The sequence below is a fragment of the Quercus lobata genome, chromosome 6, assembly GCF_001633185.2.
Source record: "Quercus lobata isolate SW786 chromosome 6, ValleyOak3.0 Primary Assembly, whole genome shotgun sequence".
In the NCBI taxonomy this organism is placed as follows: domain Eukaryota; kingdom Viridiplantae; phylum Streptophyta; class Magnoliopsida; order Fagales; family Fagaceae; genus Quercus; species Quercus lobata.
Window position 1 is genome coordinate 12,710,427 of NC_044909.1, and position 16,245 is coordinate 12,726,671.

The 16,245-nt window shown below is 33.1% G+C and overlaps 2 protein-coding genes across 2 annotated transcripts; both read right to left on the reverse strand.

Moving 5' to 3' along the window:
- Positions 1-1,197: 1,197 nt before the first annotated feature.
- On the reverse strand, positions 1,198-1,689 carry LOC115949846. Its single transcript, XM_031067116.1, has one exon. The coding sequence runs from the start codon at positions 1,687-1,689 to the stop codon at positions 1,198-1,200; it is 492 nt and encodes a 163-aa protein (XP_030922976.1).
- Positions 1,690-1,815: 126 nt separating this feature from the next.
- On the reverse strand, positions 1,816-2,394 carry LOC115949847. The gene is made up of 2 exons (XM_031067117.1): positions 2,040-2,394; positions 1,816-1,958 (listed from the first exon to the last, which is right to left on the reverse strand). The coding sequence occupies exons 1-2, from the start codon at positions 2,392-2,394 to the stop codon at positions 1,816-1,818; spliced, it is 498 nt and encodes a 165-aa protein (XP_030922977.1).
- Positions 2,395-16,245: the final 13,851 nt, after the last annotated feature.

The window sequence follows — 16,245 nt, forward strand, 5'->3', positions numbered from 1 at the left end:
GGCAATATATCCCTTTCAAGGAATAGTAGTATAGGATCTATCCAACTCGGCCCTAACTTGATTTGGTGGACTTGGAGCAAGTCTTTCTTTGTTGGGGTAGGGGTGCATAAGTCTTCGACAAGTATCACTCAGAGCAAATCTTGTGCCGAGGAAGTGGCAAGGGTAGCCAAAGAGTGTGCATGGGTATTTCCACTTCTGTGGATATGTGATAAGTCAAAGAATTCAAATTTCGTTTTTATACGCCTAACTTGACCCAAATATTCCTACATTCTTGTATCCCGAGCTTCCAGTTCCCCTTTTACTTGGCCTACGACCAGTCTTGAATCTGAGAACATTTCCATTGTCTTTCCACCCATTTTCTGGACCATCGCCATTCCCATCAACAAAGTTTCATAAAATAAAATAAAAAATAGTTTATCTAAATTTACTATTACCTAATATTACATACTAAGAAATAATTTTTCCATTAATATAAGAAGTAATTTTTTTATAAGTTGAATTAGTAAAATAACATCACTTCATATATATATATATATATATATATATATAAGAAATGATATGTCCATAACAGTTTCACAATATTTTTACAACAAATGCTAAGTGGTTAGTCGTTATTGGTTGTTATTGTTAGGGCAAAAAAGTAATCCTAGTGTTAGATTCAAATTTGAACCAATAACAACTAACCACCTATGATTTGTTGTGAAAATATTATGGATGTAGCATTTATATATATATATATATATATATGTTGCCCACACAATCGGGCATTATACATATAGGAGATGATGATTTGACGCAATGAAACCTGTGGGCAAAAATGTTGAAGGAAGAGAGATAAGAGACAAAATGGTACATTATTCTTGTCTCCAGATTTTCATTTCTATTTTTTCTCCTATTTGGATGGAAAAAAAATTGTGGACAAAGGAGAAAATGATAATTTATTCTATGCTCTTCAGTCCATTTATCTTTTCTAGTTTCTACCAAATGATGGAAAATGAGAATCTCGTTCACTCTCACCTTTGTCTTATGAAAAGTATTAGCTACTTATTCTTTTCCTTGCTTGGACTAAAGTTGTTTCTATATGTTAAATTATTGATTATTCCAAAAGTTTTTTTTTTTAATTGAAAAACTGCTTTCATTCAACTGAAATTGGAAGACAACAAGGTCATAGTACAAGAGTGTAAAAAGCCAAAAACATTAGGCTTTTTCTAGCTGGATCAGGTGTTGCACAGTAGGAGGTGAAACTCCCTTACAAACTTGCTTCGTACTAGTACATTTTGCTAGTTGTGCTAGCTCGTGAGCAACCCTGTTGCAGTTCCTTTTCAGGTGCTTAATCTGCCAACTGCTAAAAGAATTCAAGGTGTCACTGATCCCTTCAAGAAGATGTCCTAAGTCTCCCTCTTTGTCACCTGCTAACAAGCTTTGAACCACTATGAGTGCATCAGTTTCTAACATGATCTGTTGCAGCTCCATTTCTTTTGCTAAAAGAACTCCCTTCTCTAGAGCAATGACTTTATTCTCCAGGCTTGGGTATTGACCATTAAGTGACATACATAAAGCAGTGATGGTTTCATCTCTGTTGTCTCTAATAATCACCCCGATGCTAGACGGATTGCCATCACCTGACGTAGCTCCATCCACATTGACCTTGAACATCCCAAGGGGAGGGGGTCTCCATTTTTGTTCCATAGAAGCCTTACCACAAGAGAATAAATTGGATGCCTCCTTGTAATCCTGAGTAATTCTTCTAGAAAAATTCCAAACTTGATTTGAGGTTTGGTTATTAGCTTCAAAGATTGCTTGGTTTTTGCTATACTAGAGGGACCAAGCAGTGACAAAGAAAGTTTCAAGATCCTTAGAAGTGTCATCTGATATTTTTAAGGCTATATCAGAAACATCTAGATGAGCAGAATTAAGGTTCACTGGACATTCCACCCACCTGTCCCAAACCTGTCTAGCTGAATCACAAGAAATTAGAGCATGCATTATGATTTCCACCTCCTAGTCACAGATAGGACATTGGACAATTGTGTTAATACCATTTTTGTTCAAATTCAACTTTGTTGGGAGAGCATTCATGCAAGCCCTCCAAGCAAAAATCCGAATTTTTGCTGGGATTTTTAGATGCCATATTTTTCTCCACAATGGGGTTCTAAAGTCACCATAAGAGCTTTCACCCACCTCATCAGATTCGATTACTTTAAGGGCGATGTAATATGCACTCCTAACTGTAAACTCACCCTTTCGATTACCAATCCAAATTACTTTGTCCTCAGGTAAGTTGTAGCTCAATGGGATATTCAGGATTGTATTTGCCTCAAAGGGGAGAAATAGAGATCTAATTAACTCAGCATTCCATCTTCTATTCTCACTGTCTATTACAGATGAAACCATTGGGAAATCTTCAAATGGTCGAGGGGGGTAATTACCTTGTAAGTTGAAGGAGTGGGGAGCCACTTGTCTTCCCATATGTGAATTAATCTTCCATTGCCTACCCTCCACCTGGTTCCTTTCCTAATTACCTCCACACTATTGAATATGCTTCTCCATGCATAGGAAGGGTTACTACCCAGCTTTGAGTTGAGAACATCGCCATGGGGATAGTATTTTGCCCTGTATACTCGTGCCACAAGTGAGTGTAGGTTGGTTAGCAGCCTCCATCCTTGTTTAGCCAACATAGCTAAATTGAAGGCCTGAAGATCTCTAAATCCCATTCCTCCTCTTAACTTAGATTTACACATGTTCTTCTAGCTAACCCAAGCAATCTTTGACTTTTGCTGCCTTTGCCCCCACCAAAATCTTCCCATCATTCCTTCAATCTCCTCACAAAAAACCCCTTAGGAAGCTAGAAGCAACTCATAGTACATGTTGGTATGGCCTGGGCCATAGCCTTGATTAGAATTTCCTTTCCATCACTGGATAACATCTTTTCCTTCTACCCTGATAATTTTTCCCCACCCTCTCTCACTTCTGCAAACACTTCCTTCCTTGATTTACTAATAACTGATGGGAGGCCGAGATACTTTCTGTGTCTTTGATCTTGCATTGGGCCCAAAATCTCCAACACTTCATTTTTTAGCTCATTGGGGGTATTATGGCTAAAGAAAACAGAGGATTTGTCTGCATTGATTTTCTGCCCCGACGCAGTTTCATAGAGCTCAAGAACTTCAATGAGTTTTTGACATTCTTGTCTACTTGCTTTACAAAAAAAGAAGCCTATTGTCAGCAAAAAATAGGTGGGAAATCATGGGGCAACCCCTGCAAATTGAGATTCCATTGAGCATCTTGTTTCTAGTAGCATCACTAATGAGAGATGAGAATCCATCTGCACAGAGGAGAAATAGGTAAGATGATAGGGGGGTCCCCCTAACGAAGACCCCTAGATGGAACTAAGCTTCCGTAGGCTACTCCATTCACAAGGACAAAATAAGATACAGTAGTAATACAGTGCATTATTAGATTAATCAATTTTTCATGAAAACTCATACGCTCCATGACCTTCTCAATAAAACTCCATTCGACCCTATCATACGCCTTACTCATGTCAAGCTTAACTGCCATGAGACAATCCTTCTCATCCCTTTTGTGATCAAGGTGATGCATGAGTTCAAAAGCAACCAGCACATTGTATGTAATTAGGTGCTTTGAGAGGAAAGCACTTTGATTTTCAGAGATGATTTGGGGAAGGATAGTTTTAAGACAGTTAGCTAGAATCTTAGAAATAATTTTATAAATGACATTACTCAAGCTTATAGGCCTGAACTCTGTCATTTTTGTAGGGTTATTAATTTTTGGGATAAGGGCTATGTTGGTTCTGTTAATTTCAACCATGGACATGTTTGAATTTAAGACATTTAGAGCCATATTAGTAACATCATTTCCAACAATATCTCAATACTTCTGAAAGAAAATAGCAGACATACCGTATGGGCACGAAGCTTTTGTGGGATGCATTTGTTGTAAGGCTGCCACTACTTCCTCCTTTGTGAATTCTTTGATCAAATTCTGGTTCATCTCACTAGTGACTCTTGTAGGAATTGTGTTAATAACCTCTGAAATATGGCTTGGGAGAGATGTAGTATACAGCTTTTCAAAATAAGAAACTGCTACAACTGCTATACTTTCAATATTGTCACTCCAAATTCCATTCTCATCCCTTAAGCCAAAAATTGTGTTCTTCTTCCTCCTTTCCGATGATTTGGAGTGAAAATATTCTGTATTGCTATCCCCCAGACCCAACCATTGAACTCTTGATCTTTGCTGCCACATAATTTCTTCATTATCCAGTAAATCATTGATTTCTCTTTGGAGCTCATTGATTTCTCTACCCATACACCTATCTCTATCCCTTTGTACCATATTGCATAAAGCCTTCCTTTTTTCTTGAATCTTCTTTAAGACCTGTCCAAAAACTAGTCTGTTCCATCTAGACAATTCCACAGCACACTACTTAAGACCTGAAGCCATACAAGTTGGGGAGCTTAAATTCATACCACCATTCTAGGCTACTATAATGATGTCTCTACAATCCTCTCTCCTAGTCCACATAGCTTCGAAATGAAAGCAACGCTTTCTAGGAGGTTAGGGAGCAAAAGAATCTGACAGTAGTAACGCATAGTGATCAGAGGTGGAATCTACAATGTGATGTATTTAAGCTTCCTTAAAATGATCAATCCAATCCAAAGTAGCAAAATCTGGATCCAACCTTAGGTACATTCTCCTCTCTCCCTCTTGCATATTGCACCAAGTGTAATCAGGGCCATTGTACCCTAAATCCTTGAAGCCACACTCATTAATTGCAGCTCGGAATTCATCTATATGGCGTTGAGGCCTTTGCATTCCCCCCATCTTTTCAGTCATAGACAATACCTCATTGAAATCTCCAAAGCACATCCACGGAAGCTGGAATTTTTTGTTCAAGGCACGTAATTGATCCCACGATTCCTTTCTCTTGTGGGTTTCTGGGTGTTTGTAGAACCCTGTAATCCTTCATTTGAGGCCTAAGATTGATTCCATAACAATGGCATCAATATAATTGCCCGCATACCCCATGATGTCTAGATTGAATTCTTTCTTCCACAACATTGCCAAACCTCCACTTCTATTTGATTTAGGAACTACCAAACCATAAACAAAACTAGCTCTTGTCTTTGCTCTTTCCATAGATTTCTTTCGGAGCTTTGTCTCCGATAGGAAGACAATTTTGGGATCCCACCTCTGCACAATATCACGCAAGGCATTAACTATTTGGGGGTTCCCAAGCTCCCGGCAGTTCCGGCCTAAAGCGATCATTACTCCCGGCGGTGCTGCATAGCAGCCACTGTCAATATATCATCTGTTTGAGTGTTATTAGTAGACCAAATTCCACATAGCCGTTTCCAGTTTGAACTATTGGGATATGATAAATTTAATTATTTAACTATACAATTCTAATACTATAATGTAGACTAGTAGAATAAGATCCAAATTATTGAAATGAATGGAATGGGTGTAATTCCGTAATGCAATATATTAAAAATTTTATTCAAATTATTGTGGTTATTGAGATAATTAATAAAATAATATAATTATTATGAATCTTGTGATAATGATATGACTGCCCATTTCATCAAAAAGGAAAAATTGCAATTAAGAGGTTATCACCGGAAGACCTTCAAGCCTTTTACTCAACATTCCGGCAAGGTTAATTCATCGCCATTTTTCAATAATCCCATAGTCTCCTTCATCTAAAATTCTAATATAAAAGACAAATTTCATCTTTCTTGTGGAGAGTCCAATCAAGCAACTTGTCGTTGTGGTTGTGGATAATGTGGTGCCATACCTTGTAGCCAATTAAGAGTCATATCCTTAGAAGTAAATCAAGCTATGTAGTGACAAATTATTCAAGACAGAAAATTGAATCTATCATGATTTTCATGTCTGTATCTGACTTTTATGTGAGACGGGGCATTATTGCTCTTAAAATATTGAATATTTCTTATTCAAGATAATTGATCATCTATATACATGAAACTAATCACTTACTCTATTCGAGAAAAAATAAATATAAAAATTCACACACTTTAGAATATGCTTCAAAATTTCGGAATATTCATATAATCATATTTATGATCCAATTATCTCTTATAAATTATTGTGTTTATAAGCCTAACACCATTATAGATACAATTAGCAAAATACATCTTCTATAGATACAAGAAGAAAGAGAATTCCTCCCCACATGGTGAGGCAACGTAGATGAAGGCTTTCTCTTCGATAACACACAAGATGATTTAGATCTTGTAGCTGTTTCTTTTCCATTTGGATCAGTTGTCTAAAACATACATTTTGAAAGAAAGAAAAAAAAAATGTCAAAACACAATTTGAAGAAATATATTTAAGTGTTAGGAAAAATTAATGGATACCTTAAGGGTATTGGTTTAAGAAATTTTTAAAAACTTTTTATATAAAAAAAAAAGTAATTGATTTTTTTTATATTTTTTATAAAAATTGTATCAAAACCTTCTTAAAATAGTACATTAACAAACGTCGTAAAGGCGTCAATTAACCGAACTCTTAAATGTTCAATAAAAAGTGTAAAAAAAAAAATATTATTGCCCTAAAAAAAAGAAACTACTATGCAGAAATACAAATTTGTTTTGAAAATGTTTTTAAAAAAGTATCCCATGAACTACAATTTTTTTTTTTCGGAGAAAGCCATGAACTAAAATTTAAAAACGTGTGCTGTCCCTAATTTTAAAAACACAAAACCAAATGTCAAATTTTCCATGTTATAGTCAATTGAAATCCCTTGTTTCTCTCGTGAAATTGTGGGGTCAAGTTTAAAAAAAAAAAAAAAAATTCCAATTAGCTTAACTGGTAAAGTTTCTAATGGTTGTATAAGAGATCTAGGGTTTAATTCTCATTCAATCATAGATTGAAACTCTCTAAAAATAAAAATAAAAATAAAAAAACCAAATATCAAATTTTCCATGTTATTATTAATTGAAATCCCTAGTTTCTCTCGTGAAATTGTGGGGTCAAATTATTTATTATTATTATTTTTTTTGTAATTTATTTTGACGAGGACAGCACCTTGGCCTATGAGTATGATATATTTGTGGGATGGTCCTGGTCTCAAGAGGATCACTAATTGTCAAAAAAAAAAAAAAAAAAAAAAAGAGGATGACTAGCCCAATAATACGAGAATGAGCTCTATCATATAATAATGATTTAAATATATAAATATACACACATTTGTGACAGTGTGAGAGTGACACCATATATACCCTTCCCTGGTTAAAGTACTGGGAAATTATGAGTGCTTAGAATTTGGTTATGGTTTTATAGGTTCACGACAAGAGGTCATGACTGTCCTAAAAAAAAAAAAATAGAAGAGAAAAAGAAATTAAAAGGTGCATGTTGTGTATGGGAACCCATATTGTCACCACTAGTGTAGTGATGGAGAGGTTCATCCATATCCTTCTCCTTTCTAATTGGCTGGTATATGATCATAACTGATAAATATATACATATATATATATATATATATATTTTTTTTGGAGAAGATACTTTTCTCCAATAGGTTAAGCAACCTAGCACCACTTTTTTTTAATAGTTTAATCTATTAGAAAATAATAAATTTAATCACTAAATTTTTATTCTAATTAACATTTCTAAGATATATATATTTATATATTATTACTTTTTTCAATAATTGTTTTTTGAGAAGATACTTTTTCCAATAAGTTAAGCAACTTAGCGCACTTTTTTTTAATAGTTTAATCTATTAGAAAATAATAAATTTAATCACTAAAATTTTATTCTAACTAACATTTCATATATATATATATATATATATATTCAATAGAATACATCATTTCTCTGTGGGAACAAAATTTGTATAATTGTATCTATGATTCTATAGAAGAAACTATAGGTATTTACCTCTCAGTGCTTTCCTACATTTTGTATCAAAAGTATATGATATGACATTTTCCTACCTCAATTTGCAGTAACTCTCTTCTCACATTGAAAAGCATATATTAAGATTTCCACTAAATTATATTCGATCTTTTCTTTCTTTATTATTATATTTTCCTTGTTCAGATTAAGTTGTTACGGTGGTCCTAACCTCTTTTTAATTATCATAATAACTTTTAAAGGCTTGACTCTTTTAGTATTATTAGAGATATTTTAGTAGACCTTTTTTTTTTTTTTTTTTTTTTTGTATTAAGGAGTTTCAGGACCGGCTGAATGGTAGAGTAATAGATGCGGTCGCTTAAGGCTCCAAGTAAAAAAAAGGCCCCCAAATTTTAACCAATAGGGTTATATATAATCAATAGATAAAATAATATTTTTTTATTAAATGAAAAAAAAAAAAACAAAAAAGTGAGAAAAATGCTAAGTCTACAATATTTTTCATAACACTTTTACAATAAATGCTAAGTAGCAGATTGTTACCGCCTATTATTGATGACAAGAAAATAATTATAGTGGTGTTTTCAAATAGAAAACAAGAAACAACTTAAAACTTATGATTTGTTGTGAAAAATACTGTGAATGTTACACTTTTAAAAAATAAAATAATAATAAGAGTTGAGTTAACAAACTTTTACTAAAATTTCTATTAAAAAAAAAAAGAATTCTACGTAGTTCATGTTAATTAGTAGTAATTTTGCATCTAAAACAAGATAATCAATCTTCGCCTTAGGCCCCTAAACGCATCAAGCGCCCTTGAGGAGTTTATCTGCCCATTATAATTAATATTTTTATTATTTAAAGGTGATAAAGTGAACCCAATTAACCTATTCTTGTGGTCCTTGACATAAATTATTAATTCTTTTTTCCTAAATTAACCAAGTCTTGTGTTTAAACTTTAAAAAGAAAAAAAAAAAATGATGTCTTGTTTTATTAATATTAACTGAGTACCTTTGCTTGAATCACGGGTGAAGAATGAAGATTTTTGAATAAAGTCCTAAGTGTAAACACCAATTATTATTGAAAGCATCTTTATATGTTATAGATTAGGCTTAGATGCATTATTGATCAGAAGAGCTAAGCTACATCTAGTTGAAACTTGAAACTTGAAAAACATGCCGGGCTTGTCTTTTCCTACAAAAGTTTATCATCCAAAAAAGTTAATTTGTAATCTTTAATGATTAATCTCCGCAACTAAACTTTTACCATTGGAAATATTGGACTAAGGCTAGGGCGGTAAACAAGCCGATTTGAGCTGAGTATTAAATGTTCAAACTTGTTCATTTAATTTTTTTTTCGAATATGAACCAAGTTCAAGTTTGTAATTAAATAAGATTTTATATTTAAGCGTGACTCATTTTCTTGTTGAACAAGCTCAAACTTGATTACCAACTACTTGATTAATCTATTCTTTTCCTATATAGGGGGAAACCATGACTAAAATGTTTTACCTCTTCATAATTATAAATTTTAACTATGAATATATTGTTTATATTATTAATAAGTTACAAATAATAATTTAATATTATATGAACCTATTGACAAACTTATACAATCTATTTCAAGTCTATATAAATATATTTTTAGACAAGTATACATATAAAACTATAATATTGTATACAGTTAAATCAAGCCCTCATGTTCATGAACATATTATTTTGTTTGAGATTGGCTTGTTTAATAATCAAATCTAAATTTAAGGCTTAAGTTTGACTTGTTTTCTATACAAACGAATATAAATAATTTTTTTTTTCAAGCCAACCTCGAGCTGCTTATAAACAGTTTGGTTTATTTATAACCCTAATTAAGGCAAACTCAAATAAGTATGCATAGGTTGGATCCGGTCTACGTAAAAATAGTGATTTTGATTAATGGGTGTGACTCTCGGTGAATAGACATGACTTTGATGAAATGTTACAACATTTGACAAATGTTACAACTATTCGGAGAGTTGTGACCTTTCATGAAATGAAAAGATGGGGTATGTTTCTATAAACAGGACAATACTACAGATCACTGTCGTATCTGTTTGTGAGAGGCAGTATTAGACAGGATAAAACATGTACAAAAGTTTTTACTGATTGTAAAGTTTGATTAATGGAAAGGTATGCAAATAAAGAAGTTTTCTTTGATTAGTTCTTTGTTTTCTCTTTGCAAACATTTACATTCAAATATGAATAAATAAATAAAACAAAAGATGTCAGATAATAGTCACTAGCCAAAAAACCTAGCACATTCTGATAGAGACTTGTGATTGGTTTTCTTCATAGTTATCCCAAGTAGCTGCAGAGGCTAAACATAGGACAAATATTTTTCTTTCCTGCAAAACCAAAATTTCAATTAATGCAGATGGGTCATGGGGAGACCAAGCTTGGGGACCTTAAGCATTACAGGCAGTACCATATAATTGGGTCACCTTTTGGCCCCTCACAAAATAAGGCCAAAATTCTATTTGACCTAATAAGCTCGGTGGCCAAAAAAATTATAAGAGAAGTGTATCTTCACCTTTAAATTCTGTAAACAAATTTATGTCTCTTTGGAAGAAGATGTGTCATTTTCATTTTGAAGAGGGGGGTGGCGCTGCTTTCGAAAAAGAAAGAGATGCTAAAATGCGTTAATAATTTGAGGGCGGTTGGGGACCAAACAAATAATAATGTACACATTCGATTATTCTCACTGAGTAGCTTTGCCATTCTTATTTTTTAGAGACCCAAAACCAGTAATGCATAGACATCTAGGGACAGCATTTGTTTGTTTATTTGGTGTAGGATATGGGATGCTGTTGCAAGATAACAAACTTTCTTTTTCAAGAAAAATATATAAAGAAAGGCACTGTGACAATTTATATATATATATATATATATATAAATTTGTTATAAATAATGAAAAGCAAAAGATTACCTTAAAAAATATATCTAAAAGAAAAAGAAAAAGAAAAAGAGAAGCAGGGGAGGTCCACATTGGAGCCAAGGTAGTCATAGGACCAGTCTAACCTGTAAAAAAAATTATTATTATATATAAATTGTAATAAAATTTATGATTTTTTTATCCTCAAAAAAATTTGTGACCACCCTAAATTTTTTTAGACCTAATATAATTAAACTTTGGACAAAATTTGGCAACAAACTTGGTTGTAGACTAAGGCTACAACTCCATTCAATATTACATTTTTTTTTAAATCCTCCATACTTGCAAAATTTCAAGAAGATTAAAAATCAATAGTTATGAAATCAATTAAATGTTTAAATTTTGAGTTTTTGTAGTCTAGAATTGGACGTAAAAAATATGTATATGAATATAATATTAAATAACATTCGATTTGCATGAAATTTGACATATATTTTAAGAACGTGTAATTTAACGATTAGATTTTCAAAATATATAGCCATGTTAATTTATTTAGTAAGAGTTGAAACCTTAGGCTATAATTAAGTTTGTAGCCAAATATTGTCATTGTCCTTAAACTTTGGTCCCCTTAACAGCATATTAGACCCTTACAAACAAAAAGAAATTAAAAATTTTATTTAACTAAAATTTTGAATGAGATTTAACTTGCAGCATTGATAATGAGACTATCAAGTAACACTTTCAAAATAAGAAAACTTGTATAAAAGGAAATTGTAAAACATTATATATTTTGCATGTGCTTTTTTTTTTTTTTTTGTCAATATATTAAATTCTTTTTTTATTAGATTTTGAATAATTTAAGTTTTTTAATGACCACATTGGAAAAAATTTCTAGAACCGCTACTAAATAAAAGCAAAACATATACTCGTTTCCACTGCTGAAAAGGAAAAATAAAATGATTTGATTTTTTTTCTTTACTGGTCTTTAATCCCTCCTCTCTATATATGCCTATATCTTAAATTGAGTGATTAAATATACAAAGAGATTAGTGTCCTTCTTATTCAGAATATTTGTTGGTACTAGAGTTTAAACCATAGTTTTCAGTGTTTATTAACAATATTTAATGATGAGTGTTTAACTCACAATTCTAAATTTTTTTGCCAATTACTCACAACTCTAAATTTAAAGTATTTAAACACAGTGTTTTGATAAATCTCTTTAAGCAATAATTTTGAGTAGCATTATTGTCATTATTTTGTAAAACGTGGACCCACATATTGACAACACAAAACACACATTTTTTTTCCTTAAAAATACATACTCATACCAAACACGGGTGTTTCTATACTTTAAAAAGTGTAACAGAAACAAAGTACTAAAGATATTGTGGGGCCCAGCAATTCGTGGACCAGGCCCATTTGCCCTTAGAAAGTCCGAGGGCCCAATCCGAGGAGAACTGTGGCCCAAGCTCCATGACGCCGAGCACGGACCACTTTTTGGGAGGCAGCCGAGGACAGTCTAGTCCTCGGCAGGCCCATAATCCGCCCAGAATAAAGGGATAAATTCGTAAGGAAATCCAAAATACCTTGGGGCGATTACCCTAAATACCCTTCTGGATAAGGCCCAATGCCTGGCAGAACCATACTCTACAGCTTTATCAAGTCATCCCCAACAATTCCGGGATTAGACTGATGGGACCAATGTCAGTATTTGTAAAGACTGACCCTACACGTGGACGAAGGACATCGAACGCACACTAGTATAAAAGAAGAAGTAAGTGGATCTAGCAAAGGGGGGAGGAAAAAAAAGGAGACTTCATGAGGAAGATCGCCGGAACGATCCATGCACAGAACAGAGAAAGTCCTCCGTTGGACAGCCGGAAAGGACCACAAGGGTCCTCGGATCAAGTCCGAGGATCCCATTCTCAGAGGTGGCAGTATGGCGGGGCTTTAAACGTTTAGGCCCAGTCCATTTTCCACAGGGATCTTTCTGAAATCCAGACCGGACCATCCCCCCGTGACCAAACCCAAGCTTTTCAAGCCCACTCTCTACAAATCGTATTGTGAGGGATCTCTCCCGCGTGAACCCGAAAATGTCACTGGGCCGCGCAGGAATCGTGTCCTTACAGATATATATATATTTTTTTTTGCATTATGAGTACTCAAAATACACTTTCTCACTACACTTTTTAGATCACAATTTTTACATTATTTTAAAAACCAATACCTAAATACTGTTACCAAACGAGTCCTTAAGCAACCTTTGATAACATTTTTTTTGGCTCTCGCGTCATGTGTGTGTGTGTGTGTTTATATATATAATTGAAGTTACGTATCTCTCTCTTACTAGAAAAGGGGTTTCACCTCACCTAGACACTGGTAGGTGTATGGTTGTACATGAGCCCAAATATTGAATATTCGAGCTTAGCTAGACAATAAAAGTAAAATGTTCAAACTTGGCTCAAACTCGAACCAAGAATACAAACAATGTTTAAACTTGAATTTGTCACAAAATTCAAAAGCTTGAACTCGGCTTAATTCATAAGCCTTAAACTTAAGCTCAATATCAAGCTCTTTAGCTCAAAATCCAAGTACATTATTAAGCTCATATAAAGCATATTATCAAGTCCATTTTGGTTTGGATAAGTGATCCCAAATTTCAATTAATTAAAGGCTTAGTTTGATATGGTTTTATTTTTCAAGCTCATAAATGAGTCTGGGCTCGACTTGTTTTTTGTTAAGCCTTATTGTTCATGAACCTGTTCATGAATATTTATATATATATCTATATATATATATATATATATATATATTTGTTACTTATGGATATGACTCGTTTATTAGCAAGCCTAAAACTAATGCTCAGGCTTGAGTTGTCTATAAACAAACAAAAATGAGTGAGTTTATGCTCTTTATGAACCACTTGGTTGATTTACAATCCTCATTAGGTGAGCCACAAATGATATTAGTCCACTTTTAGAACCGAATCAATTAATTTGAAAATATTATCTTGCATGGACTCAAGCTATCCAAACAACAAATTTAACTTAACATATTTTTTTTTTTTCAAATTTTGAGATTTAATTTATTACCTTCTGAAATTTTAATATTTATTTGATTTATTATCTTTTATAATTTCAAGCTTTTATTTGTTATCCTCCTAAATTATAGATTTGTAAAATATAGAGTAATTTTTTCTAACTTGGTTTGTAAACCTATAGTTTAAGCTTCCCCCTCCCCCTTGTCCCCAAGATGATCATAGCGTTGGTAGAGTTCCTTTGGTGATGATGCACTTGACGACCGCTAGAACTAGACTTTCAATTATTTGAAAGGATATATTCATATAGATGTTATTATTAATCTACATCCTTAAGGGAGCATTGAATTATAGCCATGCGTTTTTGCCACTTTATATGGTGAATGAACATCAGTCTCAAATTTGGATCGGTGTGGCGTGACATGATCACAAGTACCATATCCTCCCTAACAAAAAGGGAAAAAAATCTATACAGTTAGATCATTTTAGACAATCGATCTCTATGTCCATTAGCGCAGGCTCTCTTCATTGGGTAAAGCTTACACTTGTTGGGGGAAAGTCCCCGTTTATGTAGCAAAAGAGAGGAAAAAACAAGGAGAGCATTTTAAGGAAAAATGCAATAATGTAAAGGGTAACTCACTAATGCACCTACTCAAGTAATTCTTAGAAACTCATGAAGCACCGAGAATGGTGCTCTTTCCTTTCACATTTATGGTAAGATTCATTCATTAAATTTATGATGAGGTTCATCATGAATATGAGATGAGGGAATATTATTTCTCTGTAATCTGAGAGTAAAAACGAACCCAAAATTTTAAAATAGTAAGGGCTAGAATATAAAGAAAAAAAAAACTCCAAATAAATATCCATATAGTATTAAAAAATTATAAATAGTTAAAATCGTTGTTTCTAAATACATTAAGATGCAATTATTTACCAACAAAGAGAAAAACAAAAACAAAAATAATGTGTTTTTGTTAATATTAGGCTAGCTAGGATTTTTTTCAAAAAGCTATTTTTTCTATTTTACCACTTTACTTTATAATACATCCAATATCAAATGTTCTTTTTTTTATCACTTTATTTAAAATAATATAAACAACTCATTAAAATAATAAAGGAAGAGAGAGAATTTGAGTTTTTTAATTGAAGGAAAAGATATAAACTTAATAAAATAATGTATTTTATTTTTAACAACTTGCTACAGTCAACTGGTATTTATACCAGTTTACTATAGTTGCAAAAAATTTAGTATTAGCTTCTCTAAAAACACATGATTTTTTGGTTCTTTGGTAGTAAAAAAAAATATATATATATATTTTGCTAAAATACAATCACTATTGTGAATATTTTTTTTGTTTTTGTTAAGTTTTTGGGTTAGATGGTTGCTATTTGGGTGAGGCTAGTTAGGCTTATTAAGGAGAAGGGAGGCCCAACTACAAAAATGAAATATATAATAACTAAAAAATAAAAATAAAGACTTGGGGGGCCCAGGCCCCCTTGGGCCCCCACTTGGTTCTGTCCCTATCCGAGAATACCTAAAAATTTTCCCAATCATAGAAGAACCACACCTCATAAAATTGATCTTAATAATGGAAAATTCACCTTCCCTGCAGAACCAAAACTTACTTTCTTTCCTTTTTTTTATTATTCTACAAAGAGTGATTATGAACATTGTCCTCCCCCCTCCATCCCCATCACTAACTCCCAACAAGTAGATAGGGATGGAGGAAATGAAAGGAATTCCTCTAAGTTTACAAACACATGCCCAACTAGTAAGAGAGTTGACAATAGAAGCAAAACTTACTTAAAAATCAAAGACACAATAATGTATCCCTAGTTGGATTGGTAAGAATACTTTCTTATTTGGGTGAGGCTAGTTAGGCTTATTGAAGAGAAGGGAGACCCAACTACAAAAATGAAATATATAATAACTATAAAAATAAATAAAGACCTGGGGGGGCCCAGGCCCCCTTGGGCCCCCACTTGGTTCTATCCCTGTCCAAGAATACCTAAGAATTTTCCCAATCACATAGGAACCACACCTCATAAAATGGATCTTAATAATGGAAAATTCACCTTCCCTTTAGAACCAAAACTTACTTTCTTTCCTTTTTTTTTTTATTCCACAAAGAATGATTATAAACATTGTCCTCCCCCCTCCATCCCCATCACTAACTACCAACAAGCAGATAGGGATGGAGGAAATGAAAGGAATTCCTCTAAGTTTACAAACACATGCCCAACTAGCAAGAGAGTTGACAATAGAAGCAGAACTTACTTAAAAATCAAAGACACAATAATGTATCCCTAGTTGGATTGGTAAGAATACTTTCTTGTTGGGCCTAGGGATAAATTCATAAGCATAACACCTATAAAGCTTAAACCTTAAACCCAATGGT